This window comes from Balaenoptera physalus (genome assembly GCF_965194825.1).
Source record: "Balaenoptera physalus genome assembly, chromosome: 2".
Taxonomy (NCBI): domain Eukaryota; kingdom Metazoa; phylum Chordata; class Mammalia; order Artiodactyla; family Balaenopteridae; genus Balaenoptera; species Balaenoptera physalus.
Genome location: NC_138883.1, coordinates 121774762 through 121793061, shown reverse-complemented (window position 1 = coordinate 121793061; position 18300 = coordinate 121774762). Strand labels below are relative to the sequence as shown.

General features: G+C 53.6%; 1 protein-coding gene across 3 annotated transcripts in view; it reads right to left on the bottom strand.

Annotated features, from left to right (window-relative positions):
- The window catches only part of ACSBG1 (acyl-CoA synthetase bubblegum family member 1), a 49029-nt gene that overhangs the window by 10228 nt on the left and 20501 nt on the right, over window positions 1-18300 (bottom strand). For 2 of the 3 annotated variants that reach the window (XM_082452625.1, XM_082452623.1), the window contains 5 exons: window positions 17255-17353; window positions 16130-16230; window positions 3706-3926; window positions 3157-3245; window positions 2737-2857 (listed from right to left, as the gene is read on the bottom strand). In XM_082452625.1, coding sequence (XP_082308751.1) covers window positions 2737-2857; window positions 3157-3245; window positions 3706-3926; window positions 16130-16230; window positions 17255-17353 — 631 coding nt within the window. The remainder of the gene's footprint in view (window positions 1-2736; window positions 2858-3156; window positions 3246-3705; window positions 3927-16129; window positions 16231-17254; window positions 17354-18300) is intronic. The other variant, XM_082452624.1, reaches the window with a different exon arrangement.

The window sequence follows — 18300 nt, the reverse complement described above, 5'->3', positions numbered from 1 at the left end:
CTTCAAAATACACGAAGCAAAAACAGAACTGAAAGGATAAATAGATAATCCACAATAATAACTGGAGATTTCAACATTCCCTTTCTCAGTATTTGTTAGAACAAGTAGACAGAAAATCAACAGGGATATAGCTGACTTAAACACCATTAGAACACTATCAATCAAGTTGACATTATTAACATTTCTAGAACATTCTACCCAACAACTGCAGAATGCACATTCTTTCAAATATGCGTGGAACAGTCACCAACATAGACCATTATTCTGTCTACCACACCTGCTCTGTACAAATGGGGTGCTTCAGGTAGCAAAGAGTCCCAGGTGATGAGAGAAAGTTCTTCCCTTGGAGAAGAATCCCAGCTGATCAATTAGAAAACAAACATTTTCCCATGGCTCATGAAATAATTAATTCAGGCAAAGATCATCAGTGGAGAAAGGCTGATGGGGAATGTCACAGTGGATGAGCAGGTGGCCACCACAGGAATCCAGGGATGAAGCTCAGAGTTCACCACGAGGTACCACCTGACATCACGTGCCTCTCGAGGTTGTGCAATGGGAAGTACACAGCGCCACCTATGGGTTGTTCCTGCCGATCACTGTCTAATCTGAAATGCATCAACGCTTGCCATCTAACAGGAAGTGCAGAGGTTAGAGGGACAAGCTGAACGACAGCTCAGGACGGCTAACCTAGCTTCTGCAGCATGTCAATGACAGAGGTTCTCACACTTAAGTCTGTGTCAGAATCACCAGGAGGCGTGGGCCCCATACCCTGAGTTTTGGAATCAGTAGGTCTGGGGGGGTTCTGAAACTAAGTTCCCGGGTGATGCTGTCGGTCCTGGACCACACTGGTGTATGGTACGAGAAACAAAAGGTGGGGCCTTTGTTTTGAATTAAAAGACTCTTAAGAGACACCACCAAATGCAACACATGGGTCTGGTTTAGATCTTGATTCAAACGAACGAACTGTAAAAAGACAATGTTGGTATTAGGTGATATGAAAGAATTCTTTGACTTGTGTAAATAAAGGTGATAAAGTTACTGTGATTAAGAAAAATGTCATATATTTTAGAGGTATTGAAATATTTGGGGGGTGAAATGCTGTGATGTCAGAGATTTGCCTTCAAATACTTCAGCAAAATAGGTAAATTGACGAAATGAGTGTGACAAAAAAAACAGTGATGATGATTAAATCTGGATGATCACTCTATGAGGGTTCACTACACTCTTCTCTCTATTTTTGTTTGTCTGGAAAGTTTCATAATACGAATTTTAAGTAATTACCTAGGGTGGACATTTCTGATTCAGTAGGTCTGGGCCTCGGTTTCTTCAGTGGCAAAATGGGGCAGGGGGAGGGCATTGGGATCAGATCAACCATCTATGCAGGGGGGCTGTCTCCCTGAGGGATGGGGCAAAACTATTCGGGGGCTTTTTAAAGCTCCACTGCCCTCCCCACCCTAGGGTTCTGACACGAGCGCCCAGGCTGACGAGTGTTTGACTCCCTCGGGTGAGGCTGAGGACGAGCGCTAACACCATTGCTACTTGGTAGCTGAGGCTCTCAAGGAATCTCAAACCAGTGGGGCTTCAAGCAAAGCTGGCCTGGGGGCACCTGGGACAGAGGCCTCTGGCATCTATGAAGCCTCCAAACCTGAGGAAATCAGGGCCCCACTGAGTCCTAGGGGGCCTGGGACACCCCTGCGGTGCACTGTTCTCTAAATATTTGTCCCCTTTCTATGACGTGAAGGGCCCGAGTGCTTGGGGAGGGGGAGGACAAGCAACGGGGTGCTGAGGACAGCTCGGGTTCACCTCAGTCTCTCAGAGCTGTTCACTTTGGGCCACCTTATCTGCACCCACATCTCCTCCCCCAATCTCAAGCATTTATCCAAGTCAGACAGGATGGAGGCCCTCAGAATGAGGGAACCCTGACAACGGGGTTCAAAAGGAGTGGAGACAGAAAAGGACTTCTCCACTCAAGCTGAGGGAAGGCCCATCCTGGGATCCAGATCCCACGGTCCTAGGAGGTTGGAGACCACTTCTCCCGCCCTCAGGTACAGGTGGGGAGCTGAGGTCCAGGTGATATCTCCAGAACTAGGGCCAAGCCAACAAGTCAACCCGGAAGCCTCCTTTGAGATGCAGGGAACCTTGGAGGATCTTGCAGGCTACTGGGTGTAGCTGGGGCACAGAGGTGCCCTCAGGCCACTGCATGCCAGCATGGTGCCCATGGGGACAGAGCCAATCAGGAAGGGACGTTAAATGAATCAGGAGGCATCAATGCTCCAGAAAAGACCCAGCTGCCCCAAGAGGCACTGTTGAGCTGCTCCGGTGCCCTGCTGTCTTCAGAAGACCCTGCGGCACTTGCTGTGGCTTAGCCCAAGCCCCACCCTGTGGCAGCCCACACCCCCACGCCCCATCGAGACTCAGACTCGGGTGCTCACATGTCAGAGCCATGAGCCACCCTCAGGGCACACAACCCTTCCCTGAAGGGAAAGCCATGGGGAACAGCAGGCTGGCTGGGGGATGTGGGGTATGTCCCTTGGACATTCTTGGCCTCAATTTTCAGACCTGGCAAATGGGTCGGCGGCCATTGCCCTGCTTTGCTCTGTGTGCGTGTGGTGGGGCGGGTTGCTGTTGAGAATGATGGAGGATTCTGGCAGGGAGGGTGGAAAAGCCCTTTGTAAGCTGGAGGTCTGTGAGGACGCCCAGCCTGACCCCCGTGGCCCTGGTCCCTTTCCCCCAAACCTTCAGGATCTTTTCCAGCTGCTTCTGTGTGTCGACCACGATGATGTTGGCACGGCAGTCATGGGCGATGTACTGGCAGGCTTCAGGGGAGCTGGTTGTGTAGATGCCAGTGACGATGCCACTGCAGGAGACCCAGGAGGATGCGTGTCTGGGCAGGTGCAGCAGGCCACCCCCTTGGCCCAGCCCCCTGCCCGACACACCCACAGCCCCCAGGCCCAGAGAGCTCCCGTGGCCCAGACAGGCGGCTCAGCAGTCGCCCCAGGCAGAGCGGGGACAAAGGTGGTGCTGGAGAGGGCCCCAGGGAAGAGATGGGATGTTGGGGACGGGGTTGGGGGTCCCTAGAAAGAGAAAACAACCCTCTCTCCGCTCTCTGCCCACCTCCAACCCACTGGAGACCCTGCCCCTCCCTCAGCCACTCACCCTGCGAATACTGTGCCCACTGCCGAGAAGAACCACTCCGGGGAGTTGAAGCCGAGGATGGCCACGCTGTGGGCCCGCTCCAGGCCGAGCTCCAGGCCAAAGGCAGACAGGCCGGGTCAGCCTCTCATTCTCACCAAGCCCCCTTTCCAAACTGCAGGGGACCCTGCTGCCCACCTCAGGGACCACCCTCCCAGGCTCCCTCATTAGAGAGTGCCCTGGGGGACCAGTCACTCAACAGCCCTTGCTGCCCCTCCCAGGGCCTTCCCGGGGAGCCCATCCCTCAGCCCAGTGCACCAGGCTTCCCAGGTCCCTTGAATGGGACAAAAAACGAGAAGCTCGTGTCACGTCCTGGCACATGGCAAGGGCCCCGTGAACGTAAACCCTCAGCACCAGGCCAGAGCGGACAATTAGCTCAATAAATGGGCTGGTTTTTACTGTTATCCTTTCTAAGGGCTTGCCCAGTGGGGCGTCGGAAGGAGGCCTGTGAGGGCCAGAGCTGGAAGGCAGGGCTGGGGAGGGGAGAGGCTGTGCCTTGAGGGGCTCCCTCACCTTTAGGAAGCCCTTGGCGGCTTTGCGGGCCAGCAGGTAGTATTGGTTGTAGGAGATGTGCTCCCACATGCCCTGTCGCTTGAAGCCCAGAGCGCTGAGGTCCCCGTACTTGTCCAGAGCCTCGTAGAACATCCGATGCACAGTGTAGGGAGTCTGTGGGCAGCTGGGGTCTATGCGCAGGTGGACGCGCCCATCGGCCCGAGTTGTCCACAGTGCCTCCTCTGCAGGGTCCAGGAGACCACAGCTTGGATCGTGCCAGCCCAGGGTTGTCCCCAGGGGACCCTCGGTCCTACCTTAAGCAGAGCTCCCAGGCCTCTGGTCCCAACAACGCCTTGGGCACTGGGCCAAGGGGGCTGGCAGACACACCAGGAGGCTGCCTGGAGGGGGAGGTCTGACAGCCTTGAAGGATGGGCAAACCTTTAGGGATGCAGCAAGGAAGAGGAGAGAGAATAGCTGGAGGGGAGGAGGAGGCCTTGGGGACCCTAGACATTTTCCTGCTTTCATGCCAGCTGGGATTTGCCCCCTGAGGGTGAGCAGTCTGCAGTGGGATTGTGGCTGCCCCAGAAGAGTGGGACTGTCAGATCCTTTGGGGTTTCTACCCTTCCTCTGCCTCCTGAGAATGGGTTGGGGACAGACCCAATTGACAGAAGGTCAAAGCATCAAAAATAGCAACGCTTCCAAGGGGCTAGAGGAGACTGAAAACCAGCAGGCTCTGATCACTAGCCTGGAAAATTTCCCAGTGCCAGGAAATAATCTAACCATCTCTGCTCACTCTTGCCTAGTGCCAGGCCCCATGCGAATCCCTCACATGGGGATCTCATCTAGTCTGCACAACATGGGTCTGGTAGCCCCATTTTACAGACGTGGCAGCTGCAGCTCAGAGAGGTTCAGTCATTTCCCCAAGGTCACACAGTGGGAAAGGTATGCCTGATGCCAATGCTTACACTTGGGACAGTGTCCCGGGCACAACCTAGCCTTTTTTACTGTGTGCGGTAGGTAGGAACAGAGCTTTAACATTTAGCATGCGAGATGTGAGGTGAGCTGTTGAACCTCTGAGTCTGTTTTCTCAGGGGAAAGGTGAGGGTTTAGCTCTCATGGATGATATGCGGGTCAAAAAAATGAAAAAGCCTTGGCATATAGTTGGGGCTCAATAAATGCATGCTTTTGTTCCTCCTTTTTCCAAGTTCTCCAGATCATTTGCAAAGGAGGCTTGGATGAGTGGTCTAGATCCTTTTGTCCATGAGGCCACTTTTTGGGGCCATGGTGGTCATTCTAAAAGGGTGACCCAAGGGTGGGGGAGTGAGGGCTGACTAGGACCACAGGGGCTACGCTGCCACCTGCTAGCCAGACCCATGCTGAGATGGAGAGGTCCCACCTCCTTGGATGTCCATCTCGAGGCGGGACCAACAGGGGTCCTGTGACCAGCCCTTCCCCAAGGCAGCAGATGGACTGATGACCTTGTCCCTCCTGTTCAACACTCTAAGGTTTCATGTGGACCCTAAAGTTGGCAGAAAGAGGTAAAGGTCCTGGGGCTGGGACAGGAGAGCCCATCCTTCCTCCCATGGAGGCCAAGGATGGGGGACAAGGGGACGTATTCTGGCCCGAGCAGAAGAAGGGAATGTCTGAGGCAGGGGAATGGCAGCCTGGGAAGGTGGGCCGGGGCAGAGAGAAGGTCACCCAGTGCCAGGCCTCGTGTACTGACAGAAGTCAGAACCATACTGGCTGGCGTCCACCACCTCCCCAGACTGAGACCCACATCCCCAGGTGGAGGTGTGAGCCAGGGCCGCTGAGGACCGCCCTCCAATTCCTCCTCAGACATCTCCAAGCCCCTTTCCCACATCCTGGGACCCCAGCCTGGCAGATCCCAGTGACCAACCTCTTTAGGGTCTCCAGCCCCTGCACAAAGGTGAAAGTCCATCCACGTGAGCAGACCAGGGCAAAGACACAGGCTGTGGAGTCAGGTCAGCCTGGGTTCCAATTCCGTTCTGCCACTCCCTGCTGTGTGACCTTGGCAAGCCTTTCTCATCCTAGCTCCATTTTAATCATCCTCAAGCGCAAGGGGTTGGCGAGGTTATGGAGAGACTAGCCCTCATACAGGTGACGGGAATGTAAAATGGTGCAGCCATATTGGAAGCCAGTTTGGCAGTTTCTTAAAAAATTGAACATGAATCTACTATACAACCCAGCAATTCCACTCTTAGGTATCTACCCAAGAGAAACAAAAACACACATCCCCACAAAGACTTGAACATGAATGTTCATAGCAGCATTATTTATAGTAGTCAAAAAGAGGGAACAGCCAAATGTCCATCAACTGGTAAGTGAAAACTAAATGTGGCCTCTCCACACAACGGAATACTATTTGGCACTAAAAAGGAACAAAGTACTGATACAGGCAACACCATGGATGAAACTCAAAAACATGTTCGGTGAAAGAAGCCAAAAGCAAAGGACCATGTATTGTCTGATTCTATTTACATGGAATGTCCAGAAAAGGCAAAAATGATAGAAAGCAGGTTAGTGGTTGCCTGAGGCTTGGGGTGGGAATGGGGAGTGACTACCCACACGTTTGTAGTCCAAGGATCTTTTTGGGGTGATGGAAAAGTTCTAAAATTGGATTGCTGTAATGTTTGTACAACTGAAAATTTGTTAAAAATCATAGAAAAAGTGAAAAATCATTACACTTAAAATGGGCAAATTCGATGGCATATAAAGTACATTTCAATAAAACTGCTTTTAGAAATGGGAGGAAGGGGAATTCCCTGGTGGTGCAGTGGTTAGGACTCTGCACTTTCACTGCTGAGGGCCTGGGTTCGGTCCCTGTTCGGGGAATTAAGATCCCACAAGGTGCGGGGCACAGCCAAAAAAAAAAAAAAAAACAAGGGGAGGAAGAATGGAACGCTGACACACAACCTCCTCACCCAAATTGGGACAAGAATTCTGTGAGGTAGCCCGGCCTGCGTGCCCAGAGCCTGGCAGAGTCACCTCCCAGTAGCTGGTAGTTCTCTTCCCTTCCCTGGTACAGATTCCTCTTGGTGCTTAGACCAGAAAAGGCAAATTTCTCCTGTGGGCCCTGCTAGATGCTCACGCTCCACTGCATTTACCTGTTCCCCCAGACGTGCCAAGATCATCACAGCTAAGGCTTCCGATCTGCTGTGAAAGCTTCCCTCAGCCAAAAGTTTTAACTTTAACTCATCATCTTTTAAGTTATAACCTTTTTTAAAAAATCACAAAACAATACATATTTGTTCTAAGAAATAGGAAACAATTTAGAAGTACATGATATAAAATGGGATAGGGCTTTCTTAATGCTACCTGTCTAGGTAACCACTCTTCACATTTGGTGTATGTCACGCTTATACAGATATACGTACAAGGAATTCGTTTTAATTTTGTTGCTGTTGTTTTTTTATCCAAAGGGAAAAAAAAAAAAAGAATCATGTTACTATTGTATTAATCAAGGGTAGCAAACCCAAAATGGCCATAGGGGATAGGTAGGTAATGTACCAGCTTCATAATAAATAAGAGTAAACAATAAATGAATGAAGAGCCCCAGAATCTGCATGTGAAACACAGAGGCACAGTCTTCATTTTCACAAAGAAATAGGCTCCCTCTCATCTTCCTTGAGACACGTGGCCCTCATAGTCCACCTTTTGTTTCTCTGTTTTTTGATAAAAGACAGAGAATAGTGCAACGTTTTACTAAGGAAAGCTGCAACACAAGGGCAGTGATCACTGCCCCGACCCCAGCCTCACTGTCAGGGAGGCAATATGGAGCGGTGGGGACTGTGGGGTGGGGGGAGCACACACTTCATCTACAGGAGTGGCTGCTCCTTGGCTCTAGGATTTGGTGCCCAGGAGGAAAGGAAACCGAGGGCTACCGGAAATCTGGGTGTTTATGTGTAATCATCTGATTTTTAAATGTTGGCTCCTACATTCAAACAGCCATTAGCCAAATCATCCATTTTTAACTTCCGTGACATTAATGTATCTCTCTCATTGTGTGTGTGTGTGTGTGGCTGTGTTGATATGGCTCCGTTGGCCGTATCATAATTTCATATCATAATGTACATATCACAACCACTTCCCCATTGAAAGACACTCAGACGATTTCCAGCTTTTAGCCCTTAGGCTTTCCAAAGGATAGATTTCTAGAAGTAGGTTTACTGCATCTGAAGAAAAAAGCACTTAAAATTTTGATGGACGTTTTGGACAGAGTTCCTTCACCTGATTTCTTCTCTCCCACTAGCTACACGGTTCTGCCTTTCCCCTGTGTTAGTTTTTTATCTCATGGTGCCTACGCTTTGGGGTTAAGTCATCTCACATCCTTCTCAGAAGGAGGAAAGAAGGAATGGACAAGGGAAGGAAAGGCAGTTGGTCTGTGAGATCGGTCTCCTCTTAGCCCAGCTGCTTTGTGACAGGGATGAGAGGCCCAGCCCCTGGTGGACCCACGCCCTTCGGGAAGGGTGACCAGGCAGTGTAGCTTTCTCTCTACATTTACTGCACAGGCTCAGCTGTCTGAACCCCAGACTAGCCAGAAGGGAAGACTTTGGTGGGAAGGGGCCTGCCCCTGCCCTTGGCCTCCCAGAGGCCCAATCATTCTCCTTCCCTTGAAGGAATTAGAATGGGCACAGCTCCCATTTACTGAGCACCTTACTTGTGCCAGGAGGGCTGCGTGCCATCTTGTTCTATGACCTCGTGTTGAACAGCCCTCCATCCTGTGAGACTCACAGAGGCTAAGTCACCGCTGGCAGAGCTGGGATCCCAACCCACAGTCTGACTCCCAAACCCACACGGTTCCAGTTGGCCATGCTGGGGTCACGGTGGGGTTCTAGGCCGACCCCAGAACCCACATCTCCCCTGGGAAAGGACCGTCATGCCTCCTGCCCAAGTCCTGCGCTGGGGCTGTGGCTCGGTGACCTTGGGCAGCCAGGACCTCCGGCCACTGCCTCTTCCTACATTCCAGAGGCTCCCAGAGTGACCTTTCTGAACCCAAATCTGACCTGTTGGAAAGCCTCCCACATCTCCCCTTGACCACAGGGTGATGCCCTCCCTGTGGCCTCTAAGGAAGGCCCTCCCCACAGGGGCTCGCCAGTCTCTGCCCACCTCAGCACAGCCAACCTGAGCTGCTCCCGGTTCCCTTCATTCCCACCCACCCCCGGGCCTTTGCCCATGCTGTGACTCTGCCTAAAACACCCTTCCCCCATCACATCCACCTCTCCCACGTTTCAAGCCCCAAGTGCCACCCCCCCAACTGGGGACTTTAGTGCCTGAGCCTCACTGCGGGCTGAGTCCTGGTTGGGTCTGCCTCTCCCACCAGGCTGGAGGCTCTCAAAGGCAGGTCTGATTCCTCCCTGGGTCCTGAGCACAGAAGCCTTGACCCGAGAAGAGGGCAGGGGGCCTTAGCGGAAGCACAAGTCAGCCTCTGTCCCATCCCAGTCCCAGAGGCTGGACTGAATGGCTGTGTGTCCAGGGGACCTGGGCCTTTCCCTCTCTCCCCTCCTCCCTTCCCCCCAGGATGGCGTGAGGGTGGTGCAGGACACATTGCTGCCCAAGTACAGAGAGAGGCGGGCCCCCAGAGCAGATGCCTGCCCAAGTGGGCCACGGCAGGCTGAACCTCCGTCCTGCACGCTTGAGAGACTCCAGGTAGGGCCTGGCAAGACCCAGCCCCACTCAGTGTCCTCCTGACCTGAGTCCACCACAGCTCAGTGGCCTCAGGCTTAGGAACTGATGGAAGCGAAGATAGATGAGCCTCCCTGCCCGCAGTGCCTCGTCCTCTCCCGCTTCTCATGTCCATGTAGCCCCACCTCTGGGCCTTTGCTCACACCATTCTCTCTCCCAATCTCATCTCTGTCGGAAGAGAAATCTCTGGACAGCGAGGTAGAAGACCAGGTCTTAGCTATCAGCAAGGTGGGCAGAGCAGTCAGAAGGGGTCCTTTGCCCACAGAGCACTGGATATTGGCCCTGCTCTCCTGGCCACAGCAATGAGACCAGAACCCCATGCCCTGCACAGGGGCCATGAGGTCACCGTGCTGGGCCTTGCCCCGAAGGAGCACTCCTTGTGGGCGGCGACTGATCCACTCAGAGCCTCTCTCTTGCAGAGTTGGCCTGTGACTTGCAGAGATCATGACAGATCCACTGAGATCAGGGGATGGTAGGAGTCCTAGCACAGTGTGGGGAGCAGAGAGAAGCAGGCAGCGGCAGCGGGGCAGAGAGGGGCTGGGTTTGAGCAACAGTGGTTGTCACCAGAGTGGGGAACCACGGAGGCCTATTTCTTCCCATCCCCACTGAACACTTTCTAAGCTTCGTTTCTTCCCTGCCTGTCCTCATGATAACCTCCATCAACTAAAGCCATCTGAACTCACCTACCTACCTACCTACCTACCTACCTTCCTACCTACCTACCTACCTGGGTTTCTCCTAAAATCAAAGAACATGAAGTAGCAAAGATGTCATTAGACAAACAGACAACACCCACTGTTGGCAAGGGTGCTGTGCCATTTGGAAGTGTGAATTGGTATGACTTTCCTGGGAGCAATTTAGCAATAAATATCAAAGGGCTTAAAAAAGTAGTAACTTCTGACGCAGCAATCACACTTCTAGAAAGTACCCATGGGAAACAATCAGAGACACATAGAGCGAGAACAGGGAGATGGATATCTTAGCAGCTCTGTTTCTATTAACAAAATCATTGGAAAAAATCCAGTGTCCAATAGGGGGACATGACAAATTCATTAGAGTACAGCCATATCATGGATTCATAGGCAGTCATCAAAATAGTACTTAAAAAATATTTAATGACACAAGGAGATGTCCAGAGTATACCCTCAATAGAAAAAAAGGGAACAAACAAAAGTGCATATAAAAATGCATAGACAAAACTAAAAAGATCTGCATCAAAGTAATATTGTTAAAAAGCTTAGCACATGGTGGGTGCTCAAGAAATCTCTCTCCATCCTTTCTGACTAGACTCTGAACTTCTGATGCAAGCATTGGACTTGCAATAAATGTTTGCCAAAAGAATAAATAAAACTAAACATGTGATGCCCATCAGGGACATAGACTGAGACCTCAGTGGTGGGGGAGCGGTGGGGGGTAGGGCATCCTTGAGAAGTGGAGGCAGGGCATTCCTACACATAATACCATCAGAGGGAGAAGAAACTGAGTCTCAGAGGGGGAAGGAATGGCCAAGGTCACAGCAAGTTAGGGACAGAGCTGGGACTGACCGGGACAAGACCTCTGACTGTCAGCTGCCTTGCATCCAGTGGCTAGGCGGCTGGTCAGTGAATGAGGTTTAGGCCCGGGGGTCCATGGTCTATTCCTTTGGGGATGGTGTTGGCGGAAGAGGAGAGTGGTACCTGAGTCCCCTGACCCTCTGCCACAAAGTAGGCTGCTCAGAACTGAGCAGGAGGGAGGCATCACGAGTGGGTCCAGGGCTGCCGTGGTACCTCCCAGCCTGCGTACCTGCAGGTGATTCCTTGGAGGATAGCAGAAATGTAAGAAATCAGGATGGGTTGCCAGACCCTTAAATTTGTCCCCATCCCCTCACCTTGAAACTCAACAGGGGCATAGGTCTATCCCATGCCCAGCCATCTCACTGCTGCAATAACAGCCAAAACATGCCCAGGACCCAATCAAGGTCCCTATCACCCAGCAAGGCACCCAAGATCCAAACCAGACCTGATTCCGAAAGGCATCCAATGGTTAGATCTATGGGTAGATCTACAGAGAACCCAGCTAGCAGGCAGCCTGCAGCCAACAGCCCCAAGCACACACCCAGAGAATGTCCGCTGAGTGCTGGGGGTGGGCTTTCCCAAGGCCCCGCTTGCACTTTGTCCTGCCTCTCTCTCCTCTCCCACTCTCTCTCATGTTGCCCCACCTCGTCTTGGCCTGACCCCGGCCTGTGTCTTACAATCGCCCATTATGCTGGGGGTGGTGAGGCAGGCAGGGAGCTGTGTTCTCTGGGGCTCTGGAATAAAGGCTCCTGAACAGCGGAGGAAGTCACTCTCAATTAGCTGGGAAAGGGAGAAACACTAGAGCAGAGAGGAGAAGCCCGGGGTGTTTTCTGCAGCCTGTGGGAACGGCCTCGGAATGAAGCTGATTAAGCAGAAGGAGGGAGACACTGATCCTGGGTAAATGTGGTTCTAGGGCCGGGACAGAGCTCTTTCTTCAGGGCACGGCATCCTGCAGCCCCTGCTGCAAAGGCCTGTCTGGGACAAGCACCAGGAGGGTCCCTCTTCATTCAGGGCCCCTTTGCTAAGGGTCTTTGGAACCTGCTTGGCCCCATGCCAGGCACTCTGGGGATATATGAGGGGAGGAGGCCACGGTGGCTTCAGGACATGATGAGAGATTAGGGTGAAGGCCTGCCTGGGCCAGAACAGTTTGTCCAGCCCTTGGCACACCTGTGGCTTGACAGAACTGGACGTTCTGATTAGGGAAGAGTTTTTACGAGGATCCCCAGAGGCTCTGCTTTTTTCAGCTGGCGGGGCTGAGATTACCACCTGTTCCCATTTCCTCTGACCTCTGGGAAGTCCTTCCTACCTTCCCTACCCCCACTCCCACCAGAAGCTGAAATGACAGCGGATCCTCTGCCTCACACTGTCCCAAGGGCCCCTCCCTGCCCCCCAGCTGCAGGCTCTGAGCTCCCTGAGGACAAGGGTAGTACCTGTCTCCTTCCAGTCGAAACACCACGCATGCCCATGAAACATTTGGGAAGGGTAGGAGCGTGGGACAGAGGGAGGCCTGGTGATCAAGCTGGGCTGAGCTCCCAGCCTCCTGACCTCCAGCTCAAAACTCCCCAGTGGGTGTGAGACTTTCCTAGGGAGAGTGAGTGTAGGGAACAGGCCTGGCCAGCACCTCCACCAGCCCCATACCCGGCAGCTGCTTCTCTTGGATCCCCTCCTCTTCCCTGTGGTCTTGACGTTGCCTTGATCCAGCTGGGGTTCATGTTTCACCCAGAAAGGGCTAGAAAAAAATGTATGTCTAGGCCCAGCACAAGGCTGCCTTTGTGTGGAGGTCAGATCCCAGCTGCTCTGTGGCCCAACTCAGTGGAGCTGTCCCCGGGAGAACAGCCATCTGGGCAGCTCAGAGCCCAGCCTGGGGACCAGAGCTTGAGGACCCTCCAGCTTCTTGGGAGCTCAAGGAGACCCGGGGGAACTCTGAGTCCTGCAGGCAAGCCTCCAAGAGCTCTCCAGAGGGACTACAGGTTGGCAGTTAGGAGGCAGGGGCTGGCCAGGGCATGCAGGAGGGGAGGGGACCACACCTAAACGGTCCCAAAGAGGCAGTGTGCCAGTTAAGACTTCCACATCTTACTAGCTGTGTCATTCTGAGGAACTCACTTAACCTCTCTGAGCTCGGTTTGCCCTCTCACATGAGAATGATAAAAGTGCCTACCCCACTGCTGCCATGAAGAGAAGATGACAGATGAAAGTTAATCCCTGAGCACAGAGCCTAGCACACGGTAAATGTTCAGTAAAAGTTGCTCTTATTAAGGGGGCAGATGTGTGGGGAAGAACGATTTAACTCCTCTTGTAATCCGCCGAAGCCCCCCTCCGCAAACAGTCTTTGGTACAGATAGTTGCCTTTTCTCAATTTTATGGAAATGGCAGCTTCGAGGCCCCTCCCCACATGTGGCTGCTCCAATATCCTCTCCCATACAGAGTGTGGAGCCGGGACTCTTGGAGCTGCTGGGGAATCGTGGAAATAAGCCCCAGGGCCAGGCCAGCACACAGTGGGCACTCAAGCCATGGTGAATCTGGATCTCACTGCAGCTGCGTTCCAGAGCCTCCCGCTCCACCCTTCAAAACCCTGGAGGCTACACGAGTTGGGGTTGGGAGGAGTGTGACCCACAGGGCAGGCTTGTGGGAGCCAATGAGGTCTGAGAAGTGGTGCTGAGAAGCCTCCTCAGCCCCTCCCAGATTGTCCCCTTCTTCTTATCACCAGCCCTAGATGCTAAACTCCCAAGGGCAGACCACTCAGCTCAGGCCTAGGCCCAGAGGGAGCTTGAACGACTGAGGCCAGCTAGAGGTCCTCCTCATCTAGGAAGCACCCTGATCGCCCAGTTCCCGGGGAGCAGGCCTTCCTGCCTCAGCCTCCGTGTGCCCTTCGCCCAGAGCCTGTCTGCCCTCAGACTAGGAGTTCTCTGAGGCCAGGATACCGTCCATCTCAATATCTCCAGCAGCCTAGCCCTGCGCAGAGGATGGAGAGTCCAGGTTCGCCCCCAGCCTGGCTGTCCCTACCAGGTTCCCGAAGTCCTGATAAACCAGAATGGCCCCGCTGCCTCCCCTACAGTTGCCTACTCCTTCCCCACCCCTCCTTTAAAGTTGGTGCCCCCTTCCCCACCCTCGGCCCTTGCCTGGCCCCTGGCTGCCAGTCCTCTCTGATGGGTCCCTCTCTGGGATTCCCTACCCGCTTGTTTGAAACCTGTCTATTCTCTGTGCCCCATTGCTGCAGGGCTGCCAGATGCTAATTAAGATTAAGCAACTGAGGCCCAAGGGGCTCGGATTACTTGTTCCTCCTTGGAAACACTCCCGACAAGGAATGCTCCACGGGACACTGAACTTGCCTCACATTGGCTCCCTTCCTGCCCCTTGAGTTGCAAAACACCAATGCCATCACTCACAGTCAGGACTTCTGAGCTCTAGGGCTTTGCTGTGTGAAGTCCCCGGGTGCTGACAGCTGCTCTTTGAGCGCTGCAGAGAAGGAATTATCCAGTCCAAGGAAAGAAAGCCTGAGCAAACTGATGGGACCTGCCAGAGGTGACGCAGCAACACAGCAAGTCAGTGAGCTGCCCTGGCTCTCGGGAAGAGAGTGTGGCAGTTGCCTGGGCCCAGCTGGCCCCTCTCCTGGGCTCTCTCGGTGCCTTTCAAACCCTTCCCCTCAGAAATCGGTCAATCCTTTCCTTGGTCCAGGTCCCTCTTCATCTCTAAGGAAGAGCAGAGAGGCAGAGTCCACTGCAGGAAAGCGCACACCTCAGGCCAGATCCCTGCCAAGGCCACCCCAAGACACCCAGCCTGGGAGAGGGGCAGCTTGTCTGATGGCAGCAGTGAGCCCCGCCACGGTGAGGGGATTGGCGTTTGGTCTCCAAGGGACCAGGCAGCCTGGGGAGCAGGGTATCCGAAGCCCTGGTCTGGTGTCTCCCCTTGTTACACCTTTTACGTCTCAGCTTCCTCACAGACCATGGGCATGGTGACCTTGGCCCAGCTTTCTGCCCTCCAGCCCACGACAGTGCTTGTGACAGAGCAGAGAGGTCCCGACTCTGTTCCTGCCCTCACATCAGGCCTGTCCTCTGACCGTGAAAGCCAAGTCAGAAGAAACTCTGAGGGAAGAGTCTTCGGAACAAAGGCCCCAGTCCTCTCCCCCTTCCTCCTGCCCCTGGTTCTGGCCTCTGTATTGCCCCATTTGGGGACCCTTGGAACTGGCCTCCCCAGCTAGTCCCACTTCGAATGCTACCACCCACTCCCCTAAATCCACAATCCCTGTCTAGCCACGAGGAAGACCCCAGATGTACCCACATCGAAGAACATTCTACAAAATACACAAGCAGTTCAACAGTCAGCTTGTCATCTCCCCCGACCAGCTCCCACCCAAACGCCCAAGGGAGCGAGAGTGGCCTCCGGATCACCAGCTGGCTTCTCTGAGGAGCCTGAAGCTGGGCAAATCACAACTGGGAAAACCAGCACCTGAGAGGCGACACAGACCAGCGACAAGACGGCAACAATGTACCATCCCAAGGACGGCACTGAACCTGGGAGGCAGTGACCCTCTGTGCCAGGCACCGATTGCTTGCGTTTTTTTTTAAACGTCTGTTGTTGCTACAATATTGTTGTACAGCCAATAAAAATGAACAAAAGCTGTGTTATTATCATTTTGATGACTCGCCAGGGTAAATGATAACTCTGCCTCTCACAAGGTGCAATTATCTGGAAGTGAACGTCCTTAAAAGAACATGTGGCCTCCCAAGCTTCCAAAAACAACTCTGCCAGCTCGGGCCGGCCAGCCTGCCCCTGGGCCCAGTCAACCAGCTTGGACCCTCCAAGGCCTTGCTTATCTGGGCCTCCTCCCATCCTTCAGCAACCCCGAGCCGAGATCCCAGGTATCGATGTCTTGCCCTGGATGAGGCCCCAGCTGTCTTTCTACCTCTGACCTCTTTCCTTGCCAAACTTCTTGAAGAAAAAAACTTCCTCCCACTTCCTTCCATCAAGCTTGGCCCTGATGGCGGCAAAGAGGGAAGGGGTGTGGTGGGGTCCCTGGGGCATGGAGATCAGCAGGATTTCCGCCTGCCCCGTCCCCCAAAGTTCTGTCCTGTGTGGGTCCCCTGGCTTGCTTTGTTAGTGTCCCATCAACCCCCTCCAGCACACCCAGCACAGCTCCATCCCTGCCCTGGACCACCCTACTCTGCCCAGCAGCCTCCCACCTGGCTCACCTGGAGAATTCAACTGGGCATCTTTCACCTTCGCTGGGGACGAGAGCTTGAGAGCATGGCTTAGGGGCTCTTTGGAGAGTGTGTGCCCGTCAGTCAGGGAGCTGGCAGGGGAGGGGGAAAACAATTGTTAGAAGATGGCAGACTGGCCTGGGCTCCCGATGCTGGCCCAGAACACGTCTCAGCAGCCCCAGGGGTGACGCTGGCATCTCTGCCTCCCGGGGTAGTCAGGGGACAAGACCTTAGTAGTTGCAGGAGCTAACCTCACCCCCACGCCACCCTCTCCCTTCAGGTTCTAAGGACTCAGTAGAAAGAAAAATCAAGTCCTGCTCTGCTCTGATTTGCTGTGAGACTCTGGGCAAATGCATGCCTCTCTCTGGGCTCAAGCGTCCCCATCTGGACAGAGAAAGGCTTGGGGTCTGGCACTGGAGGATTCTGAGCACTATTCCAGTGGCATGAAAACTTTGAGGGTTGGGAGGTGCCTCCACCCCCTTTCTCTCCACACCCACCAGCCCTCAGGCTTTGGGAATAGCCATGCTTAGAAACTCAGAGTGGAGCTGAGGACACTCCTACAGCTCTCACGAGTCCTAAGCAAGCCCCCAAGTGAGGCCCTCTCCCCCGCAACGGTGTCTGTGAGTGTGCCCTATGTCCATTCCCTGATGGACAGAACAGGCATGGGACCAGGGAAATCTGGGGCTCTTGCCATCTGTCTTCACTTCTGGCCCCGATCCCCCTTGCCTCCCAGGCTTGGCGGCTCTGGACAATGAATCTCCTCTTCTGGTCAACACAGCCCACGGGGTTACTGGGCCTCCATTATCAACTCAGCCTCACTGCTCCTTGACATGATTCCTCCTCAGGGTTCAACTGGCCAGACCTCAATCTCCTGGGTGGAGGAGCAGATGGGGTTCAGTATACACCTCAGGGTCAAGCAGGATTACTCAACTCCAGGGACACCTTTCACAGTCATCGGGTATGTAAACAGAGCCTACTGGAGTTGTGCAGTGTGCAACCTGTGCAGCTGGTCTTGGCATCCCTGAAGGCAGGACACTGGCTCCAGGGAATCCCACCTGTCTGTCGGGGTGGGGTAGTCCCATCCCTACCTAGTCCCCAGGCAGCTTGCTCAGTTACCTGCTTCTCACATTCGTCCTTACTCCTTGCTGGTACCGCAGGTTCAAATTAAGTTTGCAAACACATTCAGGCCCACCTGGTGGCAGTCTGTTTAAGAACCTGAGATAGGTTTTAAAGCAAAAGACATCATGAGGTTATGAAGGGAGGGCAGTGAGGAGGAGGGGGATGAGTGGGGTGCCAAGCTGGTCCCCTTCTTGGGAACTTTGTGAACAAGGCTGGGCCACGGGGCTGAAGCAGACCTGCTCCAGGGAGGCTGCCGGAAGGACTGAAAAGATGACAAAGCATGCTTCTGGGGTGAGGCCTGCTGTGCCAGGCAGAGGGAAACAGAGGGTTCTGAACACCGTGGGACTTGTCCTGCTGACTTTGGATCATCGGTTACTGCCATTACTCTCTTGGATTGTGGAGTAAAAGCTGCCTCCACCTTGGGACAAAGAAGACTATAATGTTATCAAATGGCTCCTGAGCTCTGGGCTCAGACAATTACAGGGCAAATGGGGGGACACGCGCATAACTAGGCTGAGGGTCCCACACTGAGAGTCCGGGGGAGGACCGTGAACTTGGTGTAACATCCATGCTCTATCTCGGCCCCTGTCCTCAAAAGATAGGGCTGCCCACAGGGTAAACCCAGTGCTTAAAGCCAATCAGCTTTTGAAAACACCAGCTGTGGGCAGCCACCCCCAAATCAGCCGAGGCGACCACTGGCTGTAATCTCCCACCGTCTTAACTGCTTCCTCACAAACAAGCCTGTTTTTAAATCCTCACCATCAAAAGGTACAGGCAGCATTTCTGCCACCTAATAAAATTTGCATAAACTGGTTCTGGTTTTAAAATAGCTAAACGGGTTTCCCTGGTGGCGCAGTGGTTAAGAATCTGCCTGCCAATGCAGGGGACGCGGGTTCGAGCCCTGATCCAGGAAGATCCCACATGCTGCGGAGCAACTAAGCCCGTGCGCCACAACTACTGAGCCTGCGCTCTAGAGCCGCGAGCCACAACTACTGAGCCCACGTGCCACAACTACTGAAGCGCGCATGCCTAGAGCCCGTGCT